This window comes from Gobio gobio (genome assembly GCF_949357685.1).
Source record: "Gobio gobio genome assembly, chromosome: 24".
Classification (NCBI taxonomy): Eukaryota; Metazoa; Chordata; class Actinopteri; order Cypriniformes; family Gobionidae; genus Gobio; species Gobio gobio.
In genome coordinates, this window is record NC_137120.1 from 41,653,790 (window position 1) to 41,676,086 (window position 22,297).

The 22,297-nt window shown below is 33.4% G+C and overlaps 2 protein-coding genes across 4 annotated transcripts in view; both read left to right on the top strand.

Moving 5' to 3' along the window:
- The window catches only part of pxk (PX domain containing serine/threonine kinase), a 35,056-nt gene extending 24,653 nt beyond the window's left edge, over positions 1–10,403 (top strand). The window contains exons 15-19 of one of the 3 annotated variants that reach the window (XM_079808074.1): positions 2,717–2,803; positions 2,875–2,938; positions 5,147–5,203; positions 5,539–5,566; positions 9,023–10,403. In XM_079808074.1, coding sequence (XP_079664200.1) covers positions 2,717–2,803; positions 2,875–2,938; positions 5,147–5,203; positions 5,539–5,555 — 225 coding nt within the window. In that variant the 3' untranslated portion in view covers positions 5,556–5,566; positions 9,023–10,403. The remainder of the gene's footprint in view (positions 1–2,716; positions 2,804–2,874; positions 2,939–5,146; positions 5,204–5,538; positions 5,567–9,022) is intronic. The other 2 variants (XM_079808072.1, XM_079808073.1) reach the window with 2 other exon arrangements.
- Positions 10,404–12,275: 1,872 nt separating this feature from the next.
- The window catches only part of pdhb (pyruvate dehydrogenase E1 subunit beta), a 16,664-nt gene continuing 6,642 nt past the window's right edge, over positions 12,276–22,297 (top strand). The window contains exons 1-5 of the mRNA XM_079808082.1: positions 12,276–12,423; positions 12,521–12,580; positions 14,809–14,916; positions 18,444–18,506; positions 18,574–18,609. Of these exons, the coding sequence (XP_079664208.1) occupies positions 12,388–12,423; positions 12,521–12,580; positions 14,809–14,916; positions 18,444–18,506; positions 18,574–18,609 (303 nt within the window). The 5' untranslated portion in view covers positions 12,276–12,387. The remainder of the gene's footprint in view (positions 12,424–12,520; positions 12,581–14,808; positions 14,917–18,443; positions 18,507–18,573; positions 18,610–22,297) is intronic.

The window sequence follows — 22,297 nt, forward strand, 5'->3', positions numbered from 1 at the left end:
TAAAATCATATTTTCAAAATTTTATCTTATAATTATGACTTAACATGTCGTATTTTTTACTTTTATCTAATAATGAGGACTTTTAAAATCATATTTTCCACATTTTATCTTATAATTATGATTTAGCATGTCGTATTTTTGACTTTTTATCTAATAATGAGGACTTATAAAATCATATTTTCCACATTTTATCTTATTATGATTTAGCATGTCGTATTTTTGACTTTTTATCTAATAATGAGGACTTTTAAAATCATATTTACCACATTTTATCTTATAATTCTGACTTGGCATGTCGTATTTTTGACTTTTTATCTAATAATGAGGACTTTTAAAATCATATTTTCAACATTTTATCCTATAATTCTGACTTAGCATGTCGTATTTTTTACTTTTATCTAATAATGAGGACTTTTAAAATCATATTTTCCACATTTTTTCTTATAATTATGACTTAGCATGTCGTATTTTTTACTTTTATCTAATAATGAGGACTTTTAAAATCATATTTTCCACATTTTATCTTATAATTATGACTTAGCATGTCATATTTTTGACTTTTATCTAATAATGAGGACTTTTAAAATCATATTTTCAAAATTGTATCTTATAATTATGACTTAGCATTTGACATTTTTTGACTTATCTAATACTGAAGACTTTTAAAATCATATTTTCAACATTTTCTCTTATAATTATGATTTAGCATGTCATATTTTTGACTTTTTATCTAAAAATGAGGACTTTTACAATCATATTTTCAACATTTTATCTTATAATTCTGACTTGGCATGTCGTATTTTTGACTTTTTATCTAATAATGAGGACTTTTAAAATCATATTTACCACATTTTATCTTATAATTCTGACTTGGCATGTCGTATTTTTGACTTTTTATCTAATAATGAGGACTTTTAAAATCATATTTTCAACATTTTATCCTATAATTCGGACTTGGCATGTCATAGGTTTGACTTTTTATCTAATAATAAGGACTTTTAAAATCATATTTTCCACATTTTATCTTATAATTATGACTTAGCATGTCGTATTTTTTACTTTTATCTAATAATGAGGACATTTAAAATCATATTTTCCACATTTTATCTTATAATTATGACTTAGCATGTCATATTTTTGACTTTTATCTAATAATGAGGACTTTTAAAATCATATTTTCAAAATTTTATCTTATAATTATGACTTAACATGTCGTATTTTTTACTTTTATCTAATAATGAGGACTTTTAAAATCATATTTTCCACATTTTATCTTATAATTATGATTCAGCATGTCGTATTTTTGACTTTTTATCTAATAATGAGGACTTATAAAATCATATTTTCCACATTTTATCTTATTATGATTTAGCATGTCGTATTTTTGACTTTTTATCTAATAATGAGGACTTTTAAAATCATATTTACCACATTTTATCTTATAATTCTGACTTGGCATGTCGTATTTTTGACTTTTTATCTAATAATGAGGACTTTTAAAATCATATTTTCAACATTTTATCCTATAATTCTGACTTAGCATGTCGTATTTTTTACTTTTATCTAATAATGAGGACTTTTAAAATCATATTTTCCACATTTTTTCTTATAATTATGACTTAGCATGTCGTATTTTTTACTTTTATCTAATAATGAGGACTTTTAAAATCATATTTTCCACATTTTATCTTATAATTATGACTTAGCATGTCATATTTTTGACTTTTATCTAATAATGAGGACTTTTAAAATCATATTTTCAAAATTGTATCTTATAATTATGACTTAGCATTTGACATTTTTTGACTTATCTAATACTGAAGACTTTTAAAATCATATTTTCAACATTTTCTCTTATAATTATGATTTAGCATGTCATATTTTTGACTTTTTATCTAAAAATGAGGACTTTTACAATCATATTTTCAACATTTTATCTTATAATTCTGACTTGGCATGTCATATGTTTGACTTTTTATCTAATAATGAGGACTTTTAAAATCATATTTTCAACATTTTTTCTTATAAGTATGATTTAGCATGTCGTATTTTTGATTTTTATCTAGTAATGAGGACTTTTAAAATCATATTTTCAACATGTTATCTTATAATTATGACTTGGTATGTCATATTTTCGACTTTTTATCTAATAATGACTTTTTAAAATCATATTTTCCACATTTTATCTTATAATTCTGACTTGGCATGTCATATGTTTGACTTTTTATCTAATAATGAGGACTTTTAAACTCATATTTTCAACATTTTATCTTAATTATGACTTTATGATAATTGAAATGAGCTGATCTGTGATATAGTGGAATATTTAGTGTCCCGACTGAGCAAAGCCAGAGGCGATGGAACCAAGCTCATCAAACATCTTCAGCAGAAAAAGCCTCTGAAGCCCTTCCTCTGAAACTGCAGTGATTTGGACCTTCAGCCGTTGGTTCCCATTGAAGTCCATTATGAGCAGAAAAATCCTGGAATGATCCTCAAAAAACTGAAGGAAGAAACACATGAACATCTGGGATGAGATGAGGAGAGGAGAATTTCAGATGTTCATTTTGAAGTGAAATAATCCTTTTAGGAATGTTAGGCCACAGTGTCGCAAACACAAATCTCTAAATAAACGCACTGTCCACATTTTCACCAACACAACAACTTGTCTTCGAATGTCCCGTTAAGTTTCTGTAAGCGAGACCTGGTGTGTTTTCAGATCCACCAGCACAAGAGGTTGACCCGAGCGCAGTCGCACCACGGCTCAGAGGAGGAGAAGCGCAAGAGGAAGATCTTGGCCAGAAAGGTACAGGAGTTTCCCCATGATTAGCATTCACACTGAACCACTGCTAACCCAAACGCCTGTTCTGCCTCCAGAAATCCAGACAGTCGACATGTGAAAATGAGGAGGATCTCTCTGTCAAATACAATAACAACTCTGGTAGGTGTCATTTATGATCAGACTTCCCTTTATTAATAAACAACTCTAATTTAATGCCAAAATGCACTCAGGGTTTTTTTACTTTTAAACTTTTTATCTCGCAATTCTGACTTTTTTCTTGTAATTGTGACCCTGGACTACAAAACCAGTCATAAGATTCACCAGTGATGGTGGTTTGTTAGGACAATATGTGAAAATCTGGAATCTGAGGGTGCGAAACAATCTAAATATTGAGAAAATCTCCTTTAAAGTTGCCCAAATGAAGTCCTTAGCAGTGCATATTACTAATAATAATACATTTTTGATATATTTACGGTAGGAAATTTATCTTCATGGGATGTGATCTTAATATCCTAATGATTTTTGGCATAAAAGAAAAATCTATAATTTTGACCCATACAATGTATTGTTGGCTATTGCCACAGATATACCCGTGTTGAGCTCCAGGGGCATGTGTCTGAGTTTATATCTCGCAATTCTGACTTTGACTCATATCATGCAATACTGAGGAAAAATCCAGAATTGCCAGATCAAAAGTCGCAGTTACCTTTTTACTAAATATTCAACTATATTACCAATCAGCTCATTTTAATTATCATAAAGTCATAATTATAAGATAAAATGTTGAAAATATGATTTTAAAAGTCCTCATTATTAGATAAAAAGTCAAAAATATGACATGCCAAGTCATAATTATAAGATAAAATGTTGAAAATATGATTTTAAAAGTCATCATTAGATAAAAAGTCAAAAATATGACATGCCAAGTCCTAATTATAAGATAAAATGTTGAAAATATGATTTTAAAAGTCCTAATTATGAGACAAAATGTCAAAAATATGACATGCCAAGTCATAATTATAAGATAAAATGTTCAAAATATGATTGTAAAAGTCCTCATTATTTGGTAAAAAGTAAAAAATATGACATGCCAAGTCATAATTATAAGATAAAATGTTCAAAATATGATTGTAAAAGTCCTCATTATTTGGTAAAAAGTAAAAAATATGAAATGCCAAGTCATAATTATAAGATAAAATGTTCAAAATATGATTGTAAAAGTCCTCATTATTTGGTAAAAAGTAAAAAATATGACATGCCAAGTCATAATTATAAGATAAAATGTTGAAAATATGATTTTAAAAATCCTCATTATTAGATAAAGTCAGAAATATGACATGCCAAGTCCTAATTATAAGATAAATGTTGAAAATATGATTTTAAAAGTCCTCATTATTAGATAAAAAGTCAAAAATATGACATGCCAAGTCCTAATTATAAGATAAAATGTTCAAAATATGATTTTAAAAGTCCTAATTATGAGATAAAAAGTCAAAAATATGACATGCCAAGTCATAATTATAAGATAAATGTTGAAAATATGATTTTAAAAGTCCTCATTATTAGATAAAAAGTCAAAAATTTGACATGCTAAGTCATAATTATAAGATAAAATGTTCAAAATATGATTTTAAAAGTCCTCATTATTAGATAAAAAGTCAAAAATATGACATGCCAAGTCATAATTATAAGATAAATGTTCAAAATATGATTTTAAAAGTCCTCATTATTAGATAAAAAGTCAAAAATTTGACATGTCAAGTCATAATTATAAGATAAAATGTTCAAAATATGATTGTAAAAGTCCTCATTATTAGATAAAAAGTCAAAAATATGAGATGCTAAGTCATAATAAAATAAAATGTTGAAAATATGATTTTAAAATTCCTCATTATTAGATAAAAAGTCAAAAATATGACATGTCATAATTATAAGATAAAATGTTGAAAATATGATTTTAAAAGTCTTCATTATGAGATAAAAAGCTGAAATTAGTCTAAATTATGACCACTAAGATATTTAAGAGATGAAATCATGCTGTTATTTCTTTTAAATGCATATGCTAAGCTATTCACACTTATAATAATAATAATAATATTTACATTATTGTTTTCATTTTGTGCAATATATAAATAAAGGGGACTGGACTTGTTTTTTATTCAGTTGCAGAACCAAACTTCCATAAACTTGTGATTTTATTAAAGCAAATACCGTCTCTAACTACCCTGCGGCTCATAAGTCTTCAGAGGTTTATCATTATTACAAAAGATCAGTCAGTGTCCTTCTGTTGAACTTTATGACTACCTGATCCAAGATGCATCTGTCGCTGTATTAATACAGTAATGAATCGTATGATTGATCTTCTAGCAGGTTCTGGGGCGAGTTCACCTCCGACCTGCCCATCCTCACCCACTCCTCTACCAGGTGCGTCTCCTTTATCGCTCTGTCCATCCTCCATCATGTGATCTTTATCTTGGTTTGTGCATCTTCTATCCAAACATCAACAGTCCAGTCAGAGTCATCACAAGCGATCCTGTATTTATACATGTGTTGCTTGATGTGGTAAAATGTCTCTAAAAGCTGTTTTTTCTATCAATCATGACCCAATCTCTCATCAAATGAAATCGGTTGCGATCTCCATTCATCTTAATCATAATCATCCGATGTGTCGTCTCATTCTGATATGATCAGTAATGTGTGTGTGTGTGTGCCTCTTTCTCTCTTTCTCTCTCTCTCTTACATGCTGTCTTCCAAACTAGAGCATGCGCCATTTTGACCGTGTGTGGGGTAAAGTAATTCAATAATAATAATCTATTTCCACTGTAAAGTTGCAGCTCACCCTCCCTCAGTAGAACGCTCCCATTCCCCACAGCAACACTGATGCTCATGAATATTCACGCATGCTAATGAGCTATTTCCAGCCTACTGAGAAGGGTCAATGCAACTTTAAAAGCTCACAATCTGCAATGTCTGTTTAGGCACAAAATTGGGCTTCTCTGAGGGTAAATTCTCTAATAACACGCACTTTAGTTTTGTGGATTGTGATGGTTGTTTTTGTCTTATATGTGCAATGTTTATATTGGTAACTAATAATACTTGTTTTTAAGATTACCATTTTTTTTTAATGAATAAAGAATTAAAAAATGTGATCTTAAAGCAATTGAGCACAGCTTGCTGATTGGTTCAGAAGGCATGAGTCATGCTGTCACTTATTTCCAAGAAGGTGATTGGTCAGTTAATGCTCACGGTATCGACAAATCAGCATTAAGGGATTTAAAGTCAACATGAAATGGACGTTTCCTTTCTAATCCTCCATATTTGTGTTACATAGTTAATAATAATTTTTACATTATATTTTTATCACAATATATTGTATGTCAAAAGTGTCTAAACTGTACTATTTTAATGTTTTTGAGTCTTGTAATCTCACAGAGGCTGCGTTTATTTGATCAAAAACACAGTAATATTGTGAAATATTTTTACAATTTAAAATAACTTTTTTCTACATGAATATATTTTAAAATGCAATTTATTTCTGTGATTCAAAGCTGAATTTATCATCATTAGAGTCACATGATCCTTCAGAAATCATTCTAATATGATGATTTGACACATTTATGATTATTATCAGTGTTTTTTCAGGATTATTTCATGAATATAAAGTTCAAAAGAACAGTATTTATCTGAAATATGAAGCTTTTGCAACATTATTAATGTCTATACTGTCACTTGATCAATTTAATGCAACCTTGCTGAATAAATGTATTCATTTCTTTAAGTTCTTTCCCCAAAAATAATTTAATAATAATTCTTACCAAACCAAAACTGTTGAACGGTGGTACAAAGCTTTCTATTTCAGATAAATGCTGTTCTATTGAACTTTATATTCATTAAATAATCCTAAAAAACACTGATAATAATCATAAATGTGTCATGAGCTCAGATCATCATATTAGAATGATTTCTGAAGGATCATTTGACTCTAATGATGATAAATTCAGCTTTGAATCACAGAAATAAATTACATTTTAAAATCTATTCACATAGAAAATCGTTATTTTACATTTTAATAATATTTCACAATATTACAGCTTTTTTTGTATTTTTAAAAACATAAATTCAGCCTCATGAGTAGAAGAGATGTCTTTAAAAACAATCAAAACAGTACAGTTTGCAAACGTTTGTATAATATATAATTTTTTACTTTTAAATATATATATAAAACTTTGTGTATATATATTTTTGTATGATTTTTTAATCAATATTCTAATGAATTTTATTTATATCAGTATATTTTACATATACATATTTAAATATACTTTGAAAATGTTTTATATGTTATAATTATATATATATATTAGGGGTGTAACGATTCATCTACTACATCGATGTATCGATTTATTTTCCTATGATCTAACTACATCGATCTGTGCTCGGCAAGATGGCCTTCCGGACGACATATATCGATCTAACATCGTTTTAAAAGGTAATCAATCGATTGTATCGATCATGGGAAATAACGCATTGGATTTAAGCACGTCAGACTTTATATGGATATATGATAATGATAAAGCCGTTAAACGTTACTCGATTAAGTCTGCCTATCTGTGACATCATCGCAACGCACGCACCAGCAGCAGCGCAAAGAAAACAAAACAGCATGGCGGATGACAGAGAAGCCAACGTGCGAGAAATTATCAAGCCACCAGGAGAAAGAGCTAAGTTAGTAACGTTTTACCTGTACTTTCAACCCTTGCTTGTCACCTGTGCATTCCTGGCCCCAGTGTGCCTGCAGAGCGAGTTTTAGTACTGCTGGCGACATAGTGAACGCACAGAGAAGTGTTCTGCGGTCAGATCATGTTGATATTTTTGAAAAAGAAATCTGTAGAGTCATTGAAGAGTAGTTGGTTACATTTTATCTTTGTTAAATATTGTTTGTTTATTAAACTGAGAGTAGTAGCAGGTTCAGCCAGTTTATTCAACCTGAAGAAATGTTGGTTGCACTTTATTTTTGATATTAATATTGTATTTGTATTATTTTAATGTTGTAAAACAACAGCAAAAGTAGCAGGTAAACCTACTATTAATTAAACCTGAAGAGTAGTTAGTTGCACTTTATTTTTTATACTAATATTGTAATATTTTTATGTTGGAAAACAAAAGCAGAAGTAGCAGGTTAACCTACTGTTGAAATGTTGGTTGCACTTACTGTGCTTTTATTGAAAATGTATTGAAAATTGAAAATGAGAGCAGAAAAGGTTAACTTCCTTTTAATTAAACCTAAACTGTTGGTTGCACTTTATTCAAATAAAATTTGAATGCATTTGCCATTAATTGTTGTTTACTTGTTTGTTTATATCCATAATTAATTGATACCTGATTCCCTTACAAGAAACAACAACTTCACCTGCATTGAGCAGTATCCAGATATTTATTTCAGTCACACAATTTTTGGCTAAAAAGTTACTGAATCGATTTCAAGTCACTGAATCGTTTCGGATCGTATCGTTCTAAATGAACCAATATTGTCCTTGAATCGTATCGACAACCTCAAATCGTGATACGAATCGAATCGTTGTTAAAACGAATCGTTACACCCCTAATATATATATAAGGGTTGTCAAAAGATTAATCGTGATTAATCGCATCCAAAATAAAAGTTTGTGTTTACATAATACATGTGTGTGTGTACTCTTGTTAATTATTATTTATATATAAATACACACACAAGCATGTATATATTTAAGAATTTTTTTTTATTTTTATATATAAAACATTTATATTTATATATATTATAGATTATATAAATGTATATACATGCAAATATTTCTTAAATATATACATGAATGTGTGTGTATTTATATCTAAATAATAATTAACAGAGTACACACACATATATTATGTAAACACAAACTTTTATTTTGGATGCGATTAATCGCGATTAATCTTTTGACAACCCTAATTAATATATATATTTCCTTAATTTCAAACTCTGTTGCACTATATTCAGTAGCCCAGTAGTCTTTATTTGAAAAATATCATATAGAATTCAGGCCTACAAAATCGATATTAGTCACTAATTACTTTCATGTTGACTTTAAATGTTGCATTTTGTGGTAAGTGTATAATTTCTGAATGGCTTTTGTATTTTATGGCTTCCTGTTTACATACCGCTGAGGATTGTGGGTAGGTATATTCCTGAAACGCGACCGATCTTGATGGACTGTGTTCTGATTCCCGCAGGAGCACCTCCACCTCCGCCTCTTCCTCCGCCCGCTGCTCCTCCTCCTCCTCCTCCACCTCCTCCACCCGGGAGTGAAGCCGTCCCTCCGCCCCTCTCAGCTCCTGTGGGCCGGGGCGCCCTCCTCAGCTCCATCCAGTCCTTCAACAAAGGCAAACTGAAAAAAGCAGATACTTTGGACAACAGCGGCTCACGTTTGTGAAGAAATAAACCCGCTCGTCTTTGTTTTAGTGCAATTCGTCCACTCAAAGTCTTTTAGCAGTGAAGAGTGACTGTCTGTATCTGAACTTCTTCAATGTTTGTTTTATTCACATTTAATTCCAATGGAGCCCTGCAAATTTTTTTTTTTTTTTTTTTTTTTTTTTTTTTTTTTTTTTTACGCTGCTCAGTGTAACATAAACAATTCTGCTTGGACCAGATGTCAGCATAAAAATAAAAAAAAGGACATTTGCACTCATTCGGGCGAAACAAATGACCACCGAATACTTTTGAAGACACAATAATTGGTGGAGAATGCGGGCAGCACATTCACTTTGAATGGAGATGTAACTGGATTTTACTCTCGTGATGTTTCATTCTGACGTTTTATTTCATCTTTGGTTGTGGTTCATTATGGAGGGTTTTGAATGATGTTTTTAAACCATTGTGCCTACAAAAGCCGAGAGCGTTCTTTGTTCTCTTCGTTTTTTTCCTGCGGAAATATTGAGCTACATTGTTCTCATTTTCTTTCAGAAGAAAGTAATATTCGTGTCCTTTTCTGCAAAATCACAATCAACATGTTGCACAAATAGCGGCTTTTAAACGATGCGTTTATCATTTACGCCCCTTAATGACGCAGCCGCTGTACTAGAAAAACCACTGACATGATTATAAAATGGCCGCTGTGATGTCACTTACGGCGTCTAATCCTATTGGTTGTTGCAGTCTGGTGGTAAACAGAAGTCTTCGCAGGATCCAGATCTTCGTATAGAACGATACGCAGTAGTTCATCTTTTGCTCTCATTTGTACAGAGTCATACACACAAATACAGATAAATACCGTAATACATATTCCTAGCTTTGTTATTATCGTGGGGGAAGAATTTAATAATGTTTTCATTTTGGCTACAGCACTTTACCACTGAATATTCAGCCGTGGTGTTGAGAGGAAGACATGTTCTAAAGTTTACAGAGATGTGTTGTGTGTCGCAGGAGTCATTGATGATGATGATGATGAAGATGTGCCACTGTACAGTTGCCACAGCCGCTGTTTAAAGCACTGGAGGTGAACATCCTCAAAATGCTAAAATAATGTTTTCCCTGTTCTAAAAAACATCTTGTATTAGCAATATTTTAAAAGAATGGTGTTGTGCTTTTAGTCGTGAAGTAAAGGCAATGGAACCGATCTTGTGTGGTTTAATTCCTTCTAACTTATATAAACTAGTATGATATAGTGAATAATATATTTGAAATTATATTAAATTATTGTATTAAAACAAACATCTAGCAGCTTTATATGCGCATGAAAATGTATACATAGATATTTTATTTTAATTGATATACTTTATTAATTTTATTTAGATTTATTGGCCTGTTTATTATTGATATGTTGTACATTATTTTAACTAACATAAAAGTCTGTTTTTACATAAAATATGTGAATATATATTATATTTATATATGATATATATTTCTGTGTATACTGTATATGCACACATATTGATACATATAACCACACATATATACACACGCATATATATACACACACATATATACACATATACACACACGCATATATATACACACACATATTGATACATATACACACATATATACACACACGCATATATATAAACACACATATTGATATATATACACACGCATATATACACACACACATATATACACACACGCATATATATACACACACACGCATATATACACACGCATATATATACACACACATACATAGACATATACACACGTATATATATACACACACATATATACACACACGCATATATACACACACACACATATACACACGCATTTATATACACACACATAAATACACACGCATATATATATATACACACACATATACATAGACATACACACATATATACACACACTTACATACACACACATATACACACACACATATACACACACATATATACAAACACATATATACATAGACATACACACATAAATATATATACACATATATATACACACACACATATAGACACACTTATATATATACACGCATATATACACATATATATACACACTCATATATACATACACATATATATAAATATATATATATATATATACACACACACACACACACATATATATATATATATAGACATATACACACATATATATATATATATAAATATATATACACACACACACACACACATATATATATATATATATATATATATATATATATATATATATATATATATATATATATATATATATATATATATATATATATATATATATATATATACATACAGACACACACACATAAATATATATAAATATAATAATATATAGTCACACACATATATTATGTAAACACAGAATTTTGTTTGATATGATTAATCAATTTTACGGCCCTAACTGTAAATATTGTAAATGTAAACATTTGATACTTTTTTCTCAATGTATATGTACAAATGTCATGTGATGTATAATTATACTGTAAATGTAGTTTATATAAATTATAGATAATATTATTAACAAGTGTAAAAAATAGTTGTATTTATTTTCACATTAACCCCTGAAATTTTTATGAAATAATGAAACGTTTAGGGTAATATTTCAGATACTATTTCTCATAATATAATACTTAATATGTACAGATCTCATGCGATTTATAATGATGTTGTAAATATAGCTAATGAAGATTATTGTTTAAATGTTAGTAGTTTGTAATGATCTCATATACTTATTTATTTTTTAATATTTTTTTAATTTTACATTGTATTTCAAACATTGTTTTTACTGTAATATAATGCATGTGTATAATCTAATAATTATTATGGCACATCTGGTCCAATTTTCTAATAATTTAGTCATTTTAGTGTGATTATGTCCGATCTTTCAACATAAATTACTAATTTTTATATATTTTAAATAGTCACGCAATTGATTTAGAAATCATAGATTTTTGTTTACTATAAAAAGATTTTTCTCTTGCCCTTGGACGTCCGATGACAGTCTAACGGAAACTTCCGTTGCTGTCATGAGTCGGCTGCACTGATTGGCCGCTGTCCCTTCGTTTCCTGTTCTGATTTCACAACGCGCCCTCCGATTGGTCGAAGCCGCTGTCACGAAAGCCCCGCCTCCACACAGAGGACAGTGCAAAATGGCGTCTCTGAGGTGTTTTCTGCGCTCAGGGAAGGTATTTATGCGAGAATATGGGTTCTTAACAACACATTGCGGTCGTGTTTATAAGAGGACGGTGTGAAGAGTGATGTGTGTGTGTGTGTGTCCCTCAGAAGGCGGTTTCCGTGGCTGTGCGGAGGGAGTTCCACAGGACGGGTCCGGCGGCGGTGCAGGTCAGTGATGCTGCGGCTCTCACCTTCAGCAGATGCGGCGTCACCGCGAACACTGACCCGCCGGTTATTAGTACAACCGGTTAATGGTCAACCGTCAAATTCAACAATAAACATGTCAAGATTAAGAATACGAACAAAAACACCACGGTAGTAGCATGTTTTGGGTGTGTACTATGCCATACCTTGAACATTTAACACTTTTTAATATAAATTATTTGCTATTTTACTATGGTAATATCATGGTAAAGCCTTGTTTTGTTTTATATATCACTATCATGGTAATACCTTGTTGTTTTGGACATTTGACATGTTTTGATTGACACTCCTTGCTAATAGTTTCCCCATACCTTGTGTTTTGATTGTAAAACACTGGGGTGTTGGTCATTTATTCTTTGGTTATATGCCTTGGTAATGCTATATATATCATGTTTTGTTTTGTTTTTTGACGTGTATCATATTAATACCATGTTTTTTTTACATACACATTCAGTATCGTGTTTTATATCTCAATTCTACGCGATTATCATCTGATATATGTATAAATTTTGCGTTATATTGTTTGAAAACATTATGCCTTTTGTAATTAATACACTTGATTATTTTAAAACCATGGAAATATTCAACACACTTTTCGTAATTTAGTATTTTATATACATGTACAGATATTGTGGTTATATACTGTTGTTTTCATTAATAAAAATATTAGTTTGTTTTATAATAATTATATATTTCCTATTATTTTACAACATTAATGATTAGATGATGTGTTTATTTTGACTTTTTATGGTATATCCTGGAAGGATAAAACAAGTGAAACTGGTCGGGCTGCATTTTTCATTGATTTTGATTTCTATACAGAGATTCTTCTCTTTCCCGTGGACTATTATTTTGTCTTTTATCATAGGAAAGGCATGACGTTTTTGTTTATTTACTATGTTTTTGACATATACTAGGGATGCCACAATTCTAAATATAATATTGAACCGTTCGGTACGGCATTCACGGTTCAATACGCGCTTGTGAATTGCGTTTTTTCTGTTTTGCATTTAATTAATTATTTTTCTACAAATTCTATCATTTTCCTCCATCCCAATACTGAACAACGACATACATTCACATCACAGGTCAGTGGTAGAGTTACACTCACAGGACACTAGAGTTATTCACAATCACCAAAGCTCATTATTTGCATGCGTTTTAAAGCCTTGCCGGCTCATTCGTGTGCGCGGTTTAACATGCGCTTTTCCGAGCGCGCGCACTAAACGCCTGTCAAACACGTGATTACTGGACTAAGTAGTCGTCTTACTGCGCTAATACTGTCAAATACACACAAGGTTAACATAAACACAGTCGGTTATGTCTAAAGTGAAAGTAAAATCGCGTGTGTCTGTATATTAGATGTGTGCAGGTCTTTAATTGACAGCGGCGCAGCCTATAGTGAACACGCCGTCCTTAAAGGGACAGTTCACCTCTAAAATTATGTCATTTATTTACTCACTCTAATATTGCTCCAAACCTGTATTCATTTCTCCATGACAGAATTTTCATTTTTGAGTGAACTATTAATAAAACAACAAAAGACAAAGAGAAAATCACTCTCTGCTCTTGACTGAAAAACTTTAATACAGTAGCTTTAATAAGAATCAGTGTATATTTTATAGTGAAGTGTTTTATTTTTACATTCATTCATTCAATTTCATACTTAAATGCTGCTGTACAGCTCTGAGCTGCCAGTGTAAATCTTTATATATATTTATTTTATATTATACTATACACTAGGAATGTGTTCAAGGTTTTTTTTTTTAAAGTAAAGTTTTAAGTTTAAGTAAGGTTTTTCAATTCTTTTAAGTAAAATAAAGAAAGAATATTGCAATAAAAAAAAGTCTTTTTTCTCTTTAACCTCTTGCGGTTCCTGTCGCCTAAGAATAGAATAACAAAAAATGAATGTGACAAGCCATCAGAACCAAACCGAACTGAAAACCGTGGTTAAAAACCGAGGTGTGTATTGAACCGTGGACTAACAGTAGTGTTGCATCCCTAATATATACACTGGTATTTTATTGGAATGTTTTTGTTTTCTTTTTAAAGTGCCATGTTTTTTTGTACATGTACTGTGCTATTACCATGTTTTTCTTTACGGTATTAAATGAGTTAATCATTCAGCACCATGTGATGTATGTATAATTACTGTGTTCTGTATGTGTTTAACACACTCTTGATTTCTGCAGGTAACGGTCCGAGATGCTCTCAACCAGGCCATGGATGAGGAGCTGGAGAGGGATGAGCGGGTTTTCCTCCTCGGAGAGGAAGTCGCACAGTATGACGGCGCATATAAGGTCAGATTCAAATATTTTTGCGCTATCAATAGTGCCAAAGCATCTCGTAGGCCCTGTTTATATCTGGTATTAAGAAGCGTCACATTGGATCACAAGTGGACGATGTTAAATACAGGTGTAAGCGTTGTCTCAAACAGTTTGAGCACTTCTGGAGGAAGTCGAAATTAGTGATCGACCGATATTGATTTTGTAGAACCGATACCGATAATTTTAGTTTTTATGTGCCCGATATACAGAACCGATATTTATTTATTGTTATTCTTCTGTTTTTGACACGATTACAACACCACTGAACTGAACAAACCATTTTATTTATAACAATCACTCCCTCAAACAAAACAAATCTTATTTATACACCATCTTGCACTGCCATATCTTAACTGGATTATGCTCATTTGCACTGCCGACTGTATTTATAGTACCAATGTTTACATTTGCATTTTTGCACTGTACTTCTAACTGTAATATGCAACCACTTTCCACTGCACTTTACACTTTTTTTTCCGGATAGCTCTGTCCATAATTTATTGCACTACCCTAATCCACTGCTATTCCTCATATTAGCCTAGCATATTATTGTATACCTCTATCTGTAAAATTCTGTTTATAGTAATAGCCATCTGTATATTGTATTCATAGTACATATTCACCTGTAAATTCTGTTTATAGTAATAGCCATCTGTATATTTATTCACTGTACATATTCACCTGTAAATTCAGTTCTGTTTATAGTAATAACGTCTCTCTATTTATACATATTTATACATATTCAGTACATATCCATGTCCTGCACTTACGCATCCATTGTATATCCTGCACTTGCTGCTATTGCACTTCTGGTTAGACCTAAACTGCATTTCGTTGCCTTGTACTTGTGTAATGACAATAAAGTTGAATCTAATCTAATCTAATCTAATCTAATAAATAGAGCGGTCTGAAAGTGCAAAACATAAAAAAAGTGCACTGTTGCTAGTAAGTAAATGTATTTATAAAGCACATTTAAATTCAGCTTACACTGACCAAAGTGCTGTACAAAACAATCATAAAATACAATAAAGATAAAATAAAAATAATAATAAAAATAACAGTCAAAAATAGAATTAGAAAAAACAAGAACTTTTTTTTTTGCTAAATTGTTTTTGTTTAAAAAATAAAATCTTCGATTAGGTGGAAAAAAAGGTAAAATAAATAAAGCACATAAAAGTAATTCTAACCAATTAAAAAAACAAAACAAACAATCTAAAAAACCTGGAAAAAGAATAGCACTGCTGTTTAATGAACTAGGCTGTCGTGTAGAACACAGAGTCTTTCTTCCCCATTTCGTTTGTTTTCATAAATGGCTCCGAAATGTAATATTTAATTTTAAACTACAGGTTTAGTAGATTTATAAACTGTTTAATAGGTTAAAGAGTGAAGAATAATGTTAAATAACTGAATAATATTCTCTGGAATATTGGAATATAACAAACAAAACATCATATTTTATTGCATTTCTCAAACGGTATGTTAAGTTATATCAGAATTATTAATGTTTTAGTCGTTCTAGATTATGAAATATCTGCCGGCAAACTGATGTTTATCTCTGCATTTACACAGAACTACTCAAACTGCGATCGTTCGCCGAGATGATACATCATTCATATCCATAGAGTTGTTTACTTCGATGTTTATTAGCGAATTAATGTTTATATAATTAATTACGGTGTTTTAAACCAGTGAATCTCATCAATAGATGTTTCAGAGACATTATTGTCATGTAATACTATATTCAGCGTGTGTTTGTAGAATAAAGTTCCGCATATAAGCCTACACTACAAGTGGGGTCTACGTTTTTATCAGTTTTATTTTGATTAACATGACAATATAACATCGCAACTACATGAAAGGAGGTTTTACTGTTATAAAACACAGATTTATGCGCATTAGTGGAGCTGAAGGTTTTAGAATAGACACGTGATCGCTGTCATACGGAGAATCCGGCCAATCGTGGAACTAGGCCTGTCACGATAACACATTTTGCTGGACGATAAATTAGCCAAGAAATGATTGCGATAAACGATAATATTGTCGTTTCTGAGACCATTCTCATCTAAAATAATGATAATGGCGTAATAATGCAGGGACACCTTTTCAAAGATCAATACACTTGTATTTCTAAAGACTATTAAACACTGAAAACGGAAAACATTTTAAATATCCACAATAAATTAACAAAACAATAAAAGCAATTAACAAACTAATGCTCTTGAATAAACAGCTGAAAACTGCAGAGGATGATTGTGTTTTAGGAAGTGCTGGGAATCCATTAATAAAAATTAACTAATTAAACAAATGTTTTCTGTAATTAATCACGATTAATACGTTTTTAATGTTTTGATATTGTAATAATTTCAGTTACTCCCCAAATTAATGAAGAAACAATTTATTGACAGTATATTTTAAATATGTGTTGTATTGTCATGTTTTTATGAATGAAGGCCAGCATCACTGATGTCTCTATGAAACATTAATGACGTTACAGTTTAACTGAAAGATTTCAACATTTATTAGACTTTAAAAAAACTACTTTAACTTAAAACATTCTTTACATAAACCCATTATAATAAATGTTATATTTACCCATGACCTTCCCTGTTAGACATCTACAGAAATGTAAAAGTTATCAAACACCTTTTTTAACTGCATAAATAATAAATGAAATATAGATTAATCATCATTAAAGCTACACTTTTCTCTGTTCCTGTTGTTCTGTGATGATGAACGGGGTGTTTAACCCCTTAACTGTCTCCCCCTCTTTTTGAGAATACACATGAAAATGCACTATCCAAACTTAAAGGGCTGTAATTTAATAATGCTTTGCAATATAGACCTAATATAGACACTCTGCAGATTATTGCTGAAGTGAAAGCAATTCAAAATATGAAAGTATGAAAAAGTTATGGAAGTTTAAATTTACTGTAAATAAAAAATACTGTACTAAATACATTTTATTTTATATAAAATATATATTTTACAAAAATGTTTTAATCTAAAATTACTCTAAAATCAAAGCCATGTGTCTAACCAAGTTGTGTTCCAAATTTGAAGTTGATATCACAAAAATTAAAGTCCCCATGAGATTTTGTTTAGGGCGCTGTACCAAAAACAGCCACCGGGTGTCATTCACATTCCATTGATTGTTTTTTTTTTTCTGCAAATTTCTGTCCAAATGTCACTTCCATCACAAAACGGTCACCAAATATGGACCCTTGAGACTCAGACCTTTCCGACGATACGTGTCAAGATTAGAAAAGATTTTGATTATAAAGTCGTTAATATAAATGTTGTGATATGAAACATGACTCCGCCCACTAGGGGGAGGAGCCTGCTAAACGAATTTAAAGCACCATTTCCATGGTAACGCAACGTCCAATTTCAAAACGGTTTCCACAGGATGAATTTTGAGTTGGTAAGTTTTCGAATGATGCCCAATTTATGATAATTACAAAAATATATGATATGAAAAAAAAAGTTGTGTTGTGTTGCAGGTGAGCAGAGGCCTCTGGAAGAAGTACGGGGACAAACGCATCATTGACACGCCCATCACAGAGGTGAGGATGAGGACCTGTGCTCTGGTGTGTTCTGAAGTATTGTGTTTAACTTCCTGTCTCCCTGCAGATGGGCTTTGCCGGGATCGCCGTGGGTTCAGCCATGGTGAGTTTTCCTGAAACCGAGATTATAAACTAATCCACCCGTTCCCAAACTAACCCTCACATAGAGACAGAGTGACACGCATCATAATCTGAAGGCCACGCCCACACCGGGGGGGAAAACAATCCAACGCTCTCCATTGACTTTGCATTGTGTGAGGCGCATCCTTGTCATTTCTGACTTATAACAACAAACTGAACAATGTCTAAAAGCTGATATGAGACAAAGTGTACAGCAAACAAACTAAACAAAACCCACAACCAAAAACACAGACGTGTTTATAAGCTATTGACCCAAAAAACGAGCGTTTAAGGACAAAAAAGTGGATTGAGACACGTTATATTACACTGAGAACTACACACACTAGAGGAGAACGTCATCAGAGACAGGAAATATCATATATAAAACTGACATGTGGAGATTTGACTTAACAGTGACAACATGTTTACTGCACACACACACACACACACACACACACACACACACACACACACTGAGACACACTGAGTGCCAGGATCCCAAAATTCACCCATTCTTCAGCTGCATTGCAAAAAATGCTTTTCTTACTTAGTATTTTTGTCTTGTTTTCAGTCCAAATATCTAAAAAAATCTTACATTTAAGAAGCATTTACTAGACAAGCTAAAGTTTTTGTCTTGTTTTGGGGGAAAATAACTCAAAATTAAGAGTTTTTGCTTAAAATAAGCAGAATAATCTGCCAATGGGGTAAGCAAAAACTCCCTTAATTTTGAGTTATTTTCCCCCAAAACAAGACAAACTTTAGCTTGTCTAGTAAATGCTTCTTAAGGTCCTTTCACACTGGACACGATTTTGACACGCGAATAATTCGCGCAATGGTTTTATTTTGTGATCAGCTGTTTGTGTAATGAGAGCTTCCACACCGAATGCGAATGTGCTGCCGAGAAAAAACAATGTTTATTTTTTCCGTTTCGATGTCGATTTTTGTTAACACTCGCAGCGACAGAAAAGGCTTAAACCAATCACACACAAGGAAACAAAGGTGACGAAATGTCCAGTTGATGTCACTCGCCAATCAATCAACATTAACCTTTGCCAGGTGTCGCATTTCTCACCAGATTACAGATTACAGCTACAGATTACGATATTATTGAAATATATACGATATAATATACATTGATTTTTTTTTTTTTTTTTATCTAATTGCGTCCGCGACTATAGAAAGTGAATGTGTTTCCGTCAGTACGACTGTGGCACTTAAATATTTACATTGTGACTCAACTGGAAACACAGCAGCTCCGGATCGAGCCGTTCCTTTAGAGTGTGTGAGTGTGTGAGTGTGTGAGTGTGTGAGTGTGTGAGTGTGTGAGTGTGTGTGTGTGAGTGTGTGTGTGTGAGTGTGAGTGTGTGAGTGTGAGTGTGTGAGTGAGTGTGTGAGTGAGTGTGTGAGTGAGTGTGTGAGTGAGTGTGTGAGTGAGTGTGTGAGTGAGTGTGTGAGTGAGTGTGTGAGTGAGTGTGTGAGTGAGTGTGTGAGTGAGTGTGTGAGTGAGTGTGTGAGTGAGTGTGTGAGTGAGTGTGTGAGTGAGTGTGTGAGTGAGTGTGTGAGTGAGTGTGTGAGTGAGTGTGTGAGTGAGTGTGTGAGTGAGTGTGAGTGAGTGTGAGTGAGTGTGAGTGAGTGTGTGAGTGAGTGTGTGAGTGAGTGAGTGTGTGAGTGAGTGTGTGAGTGAGTGTGTGAGTGAGTGTGTGAGTGAGTGTGTGTGTGAGTGTGTGTGTGAGTGTGTGTGTGAGTGAGTGTGTGAGTGTGTGTGTGAGTGAGTGTGTGAGTGAGTGTGTGAGTGAGTGTGTGAGTGAGTGTGTGAGTGAGTGTGAGTGAGTGTGTGTGAGTGTGTGTGAGTGTGTGTGAGGTGAGTGAGTGTGAGTGAGTGTGAGTGAGTGTGAGTGAGTGAGTGAGTGTGAGTGAGTGAGTGTGAGTGAGTGTGAGTGAGTGTGAGTGAGTGTGAGTGAGTGTGAGTGAGTGTGAGTGAGTGTGAGTGAGTGTGTGAGTGAGTGTGTGTGAGTGTGTGAGTGAGTGTGTGAGTGAGTGTGAGTGAGTGTGAGTGAGTGAGTGTGTGAGTGAGTGTGTGAGTGAGTGTGTGAGTGAGTGTGTGAGTGAGTGTGAGTGTGAGTGAGTGTGAGTGAGTGTGAGTGAGTGTGAGTGAGTGTGAGTGAGTGTGTGAGTGAGTGTGAGTGAGTGAGTGTGAGTGAGTGAGTGTGAGTGAGTGAGTGTGAGTGAGTGAGTGTGAGTGAGTGAGTGTGAGTGAGTGAGTGTGAGTGAGTGTGAGTGAGTGTGTGAGTGTGTGAGTGAGTGAGTGAGTGTGAGTGAGTGAGTGTGTGAGTGAGTGTGTGAGTGAGTGTGTGAGTGAGTGTGTGAGTGAGTGTGAGTGTGAGTGTGAGTGTGAGTGAGTGTGAGTGAGTGTGAGTGAGTGTGAGTGAGTGAGTGTGTGAGTGAGTGTGTGAGTGAGTGTGTGTGTGTGTGTGTGTGTGTGTGTGTGTGTGTGTGAGTGAGTGTGTGAGTGAGTGTGAGTGAGTGTGAGTGAGTGAGTGTGTGAGTGAGTGTGTGAGTGAGTGTGTGTGAGTGTGTGAGTGAGTGTGTGAGTGTGTGTGAGTGAGTGTGAGTGAGTGTGAGTGAGTGTGAGGTGAGTGTGTGTGTGTGAGTGAGTGAGTGAGAGTGTGAGTGAGTGAGTGTGAGTGAGTGAGTGTGAGTGAGTGAGTGTGAGTGAGTGAGTGTGAGTGAGTGTGAGTGAGTGTGTGAGTGTGTGAGTGAGTGAGTGAGTGAGTGTGAGTGAGTGTGAGTGAGTGTGAGTGAGTGAGTGTGAGAGTGTGAGTGAGTGAGTGTGAGTGAGTGTGAGAGTGTGAGTGTGTGAGTGAGTGAGTGTGAGTGTGTGAGTGAGTGAGTGTGTGAGTGAGTGAGTGTGTGAGTGAGTGTGAGTGTGAGTGTGTGAGTGTGAGTGAGTGTGTGAGTGTGAGTGAGTGTGTGAGTGAGTGGAGTGAGTGTGTGAGTGAGTGTGTGTGAGTGTGAGTGAGTGTGTGAGTGAGTGTGGTGTGTGAGTGTGTGTGAGTGAGTTGGTGAGTGAGTGTGAGTGAGTGTGTGAGTGAGTGTGAGTGAGTGTGTGAGTGAGTGTGTGAGTGAGTGTGTGAGTGAGTGTGTGAGTGGTGAGTGAGTGTGAGTGAGTGTGAGTGAGTGTGAGTGAGTGTGAGTGAGTGTGAGTGAGTGTGAGTGAGTGTGAGTGAGTGTGTGAGTGAGTGTGTGAGTGAGTGTGTGTGAGTGAGTGTGTGGTGAGTGTGTGAGTGAGTGTGTGAGTGAGTGTGAGTGAGTGTGAGTGAGTGTGAGTGAGTGTGTGAGTGAGTGTGTGAGTGAGTGTGTGAGTGAGTGTGTGAGTGAGTGTGTGAGTGAGTGTGTGAGTGAGTGTGTGAGTGAGTGTGTGAGTGAGTGTGTGAGTGAGTGTGTGAGTGAGTGAGTGAGTGTGTGTGGTGTGTGTGTGAGTGTGTGTGTGAGTGAGTGTGTGAGTGAGTGTGTGTGTGAGTGAGTGTGTGAGTGAGTGTGTGAGTGAGTGTGTGAGTGAGTGAGTGTGTGAGTGAGTGAGTGAGTGAGTGAGTGTGAGTGAGTGTGTGTGAGTGTGAGTGAGTGTGAGTGAGTGTGAGTGAGTGAGTGAGTGTGAGTGAGTGTGTGAGTGA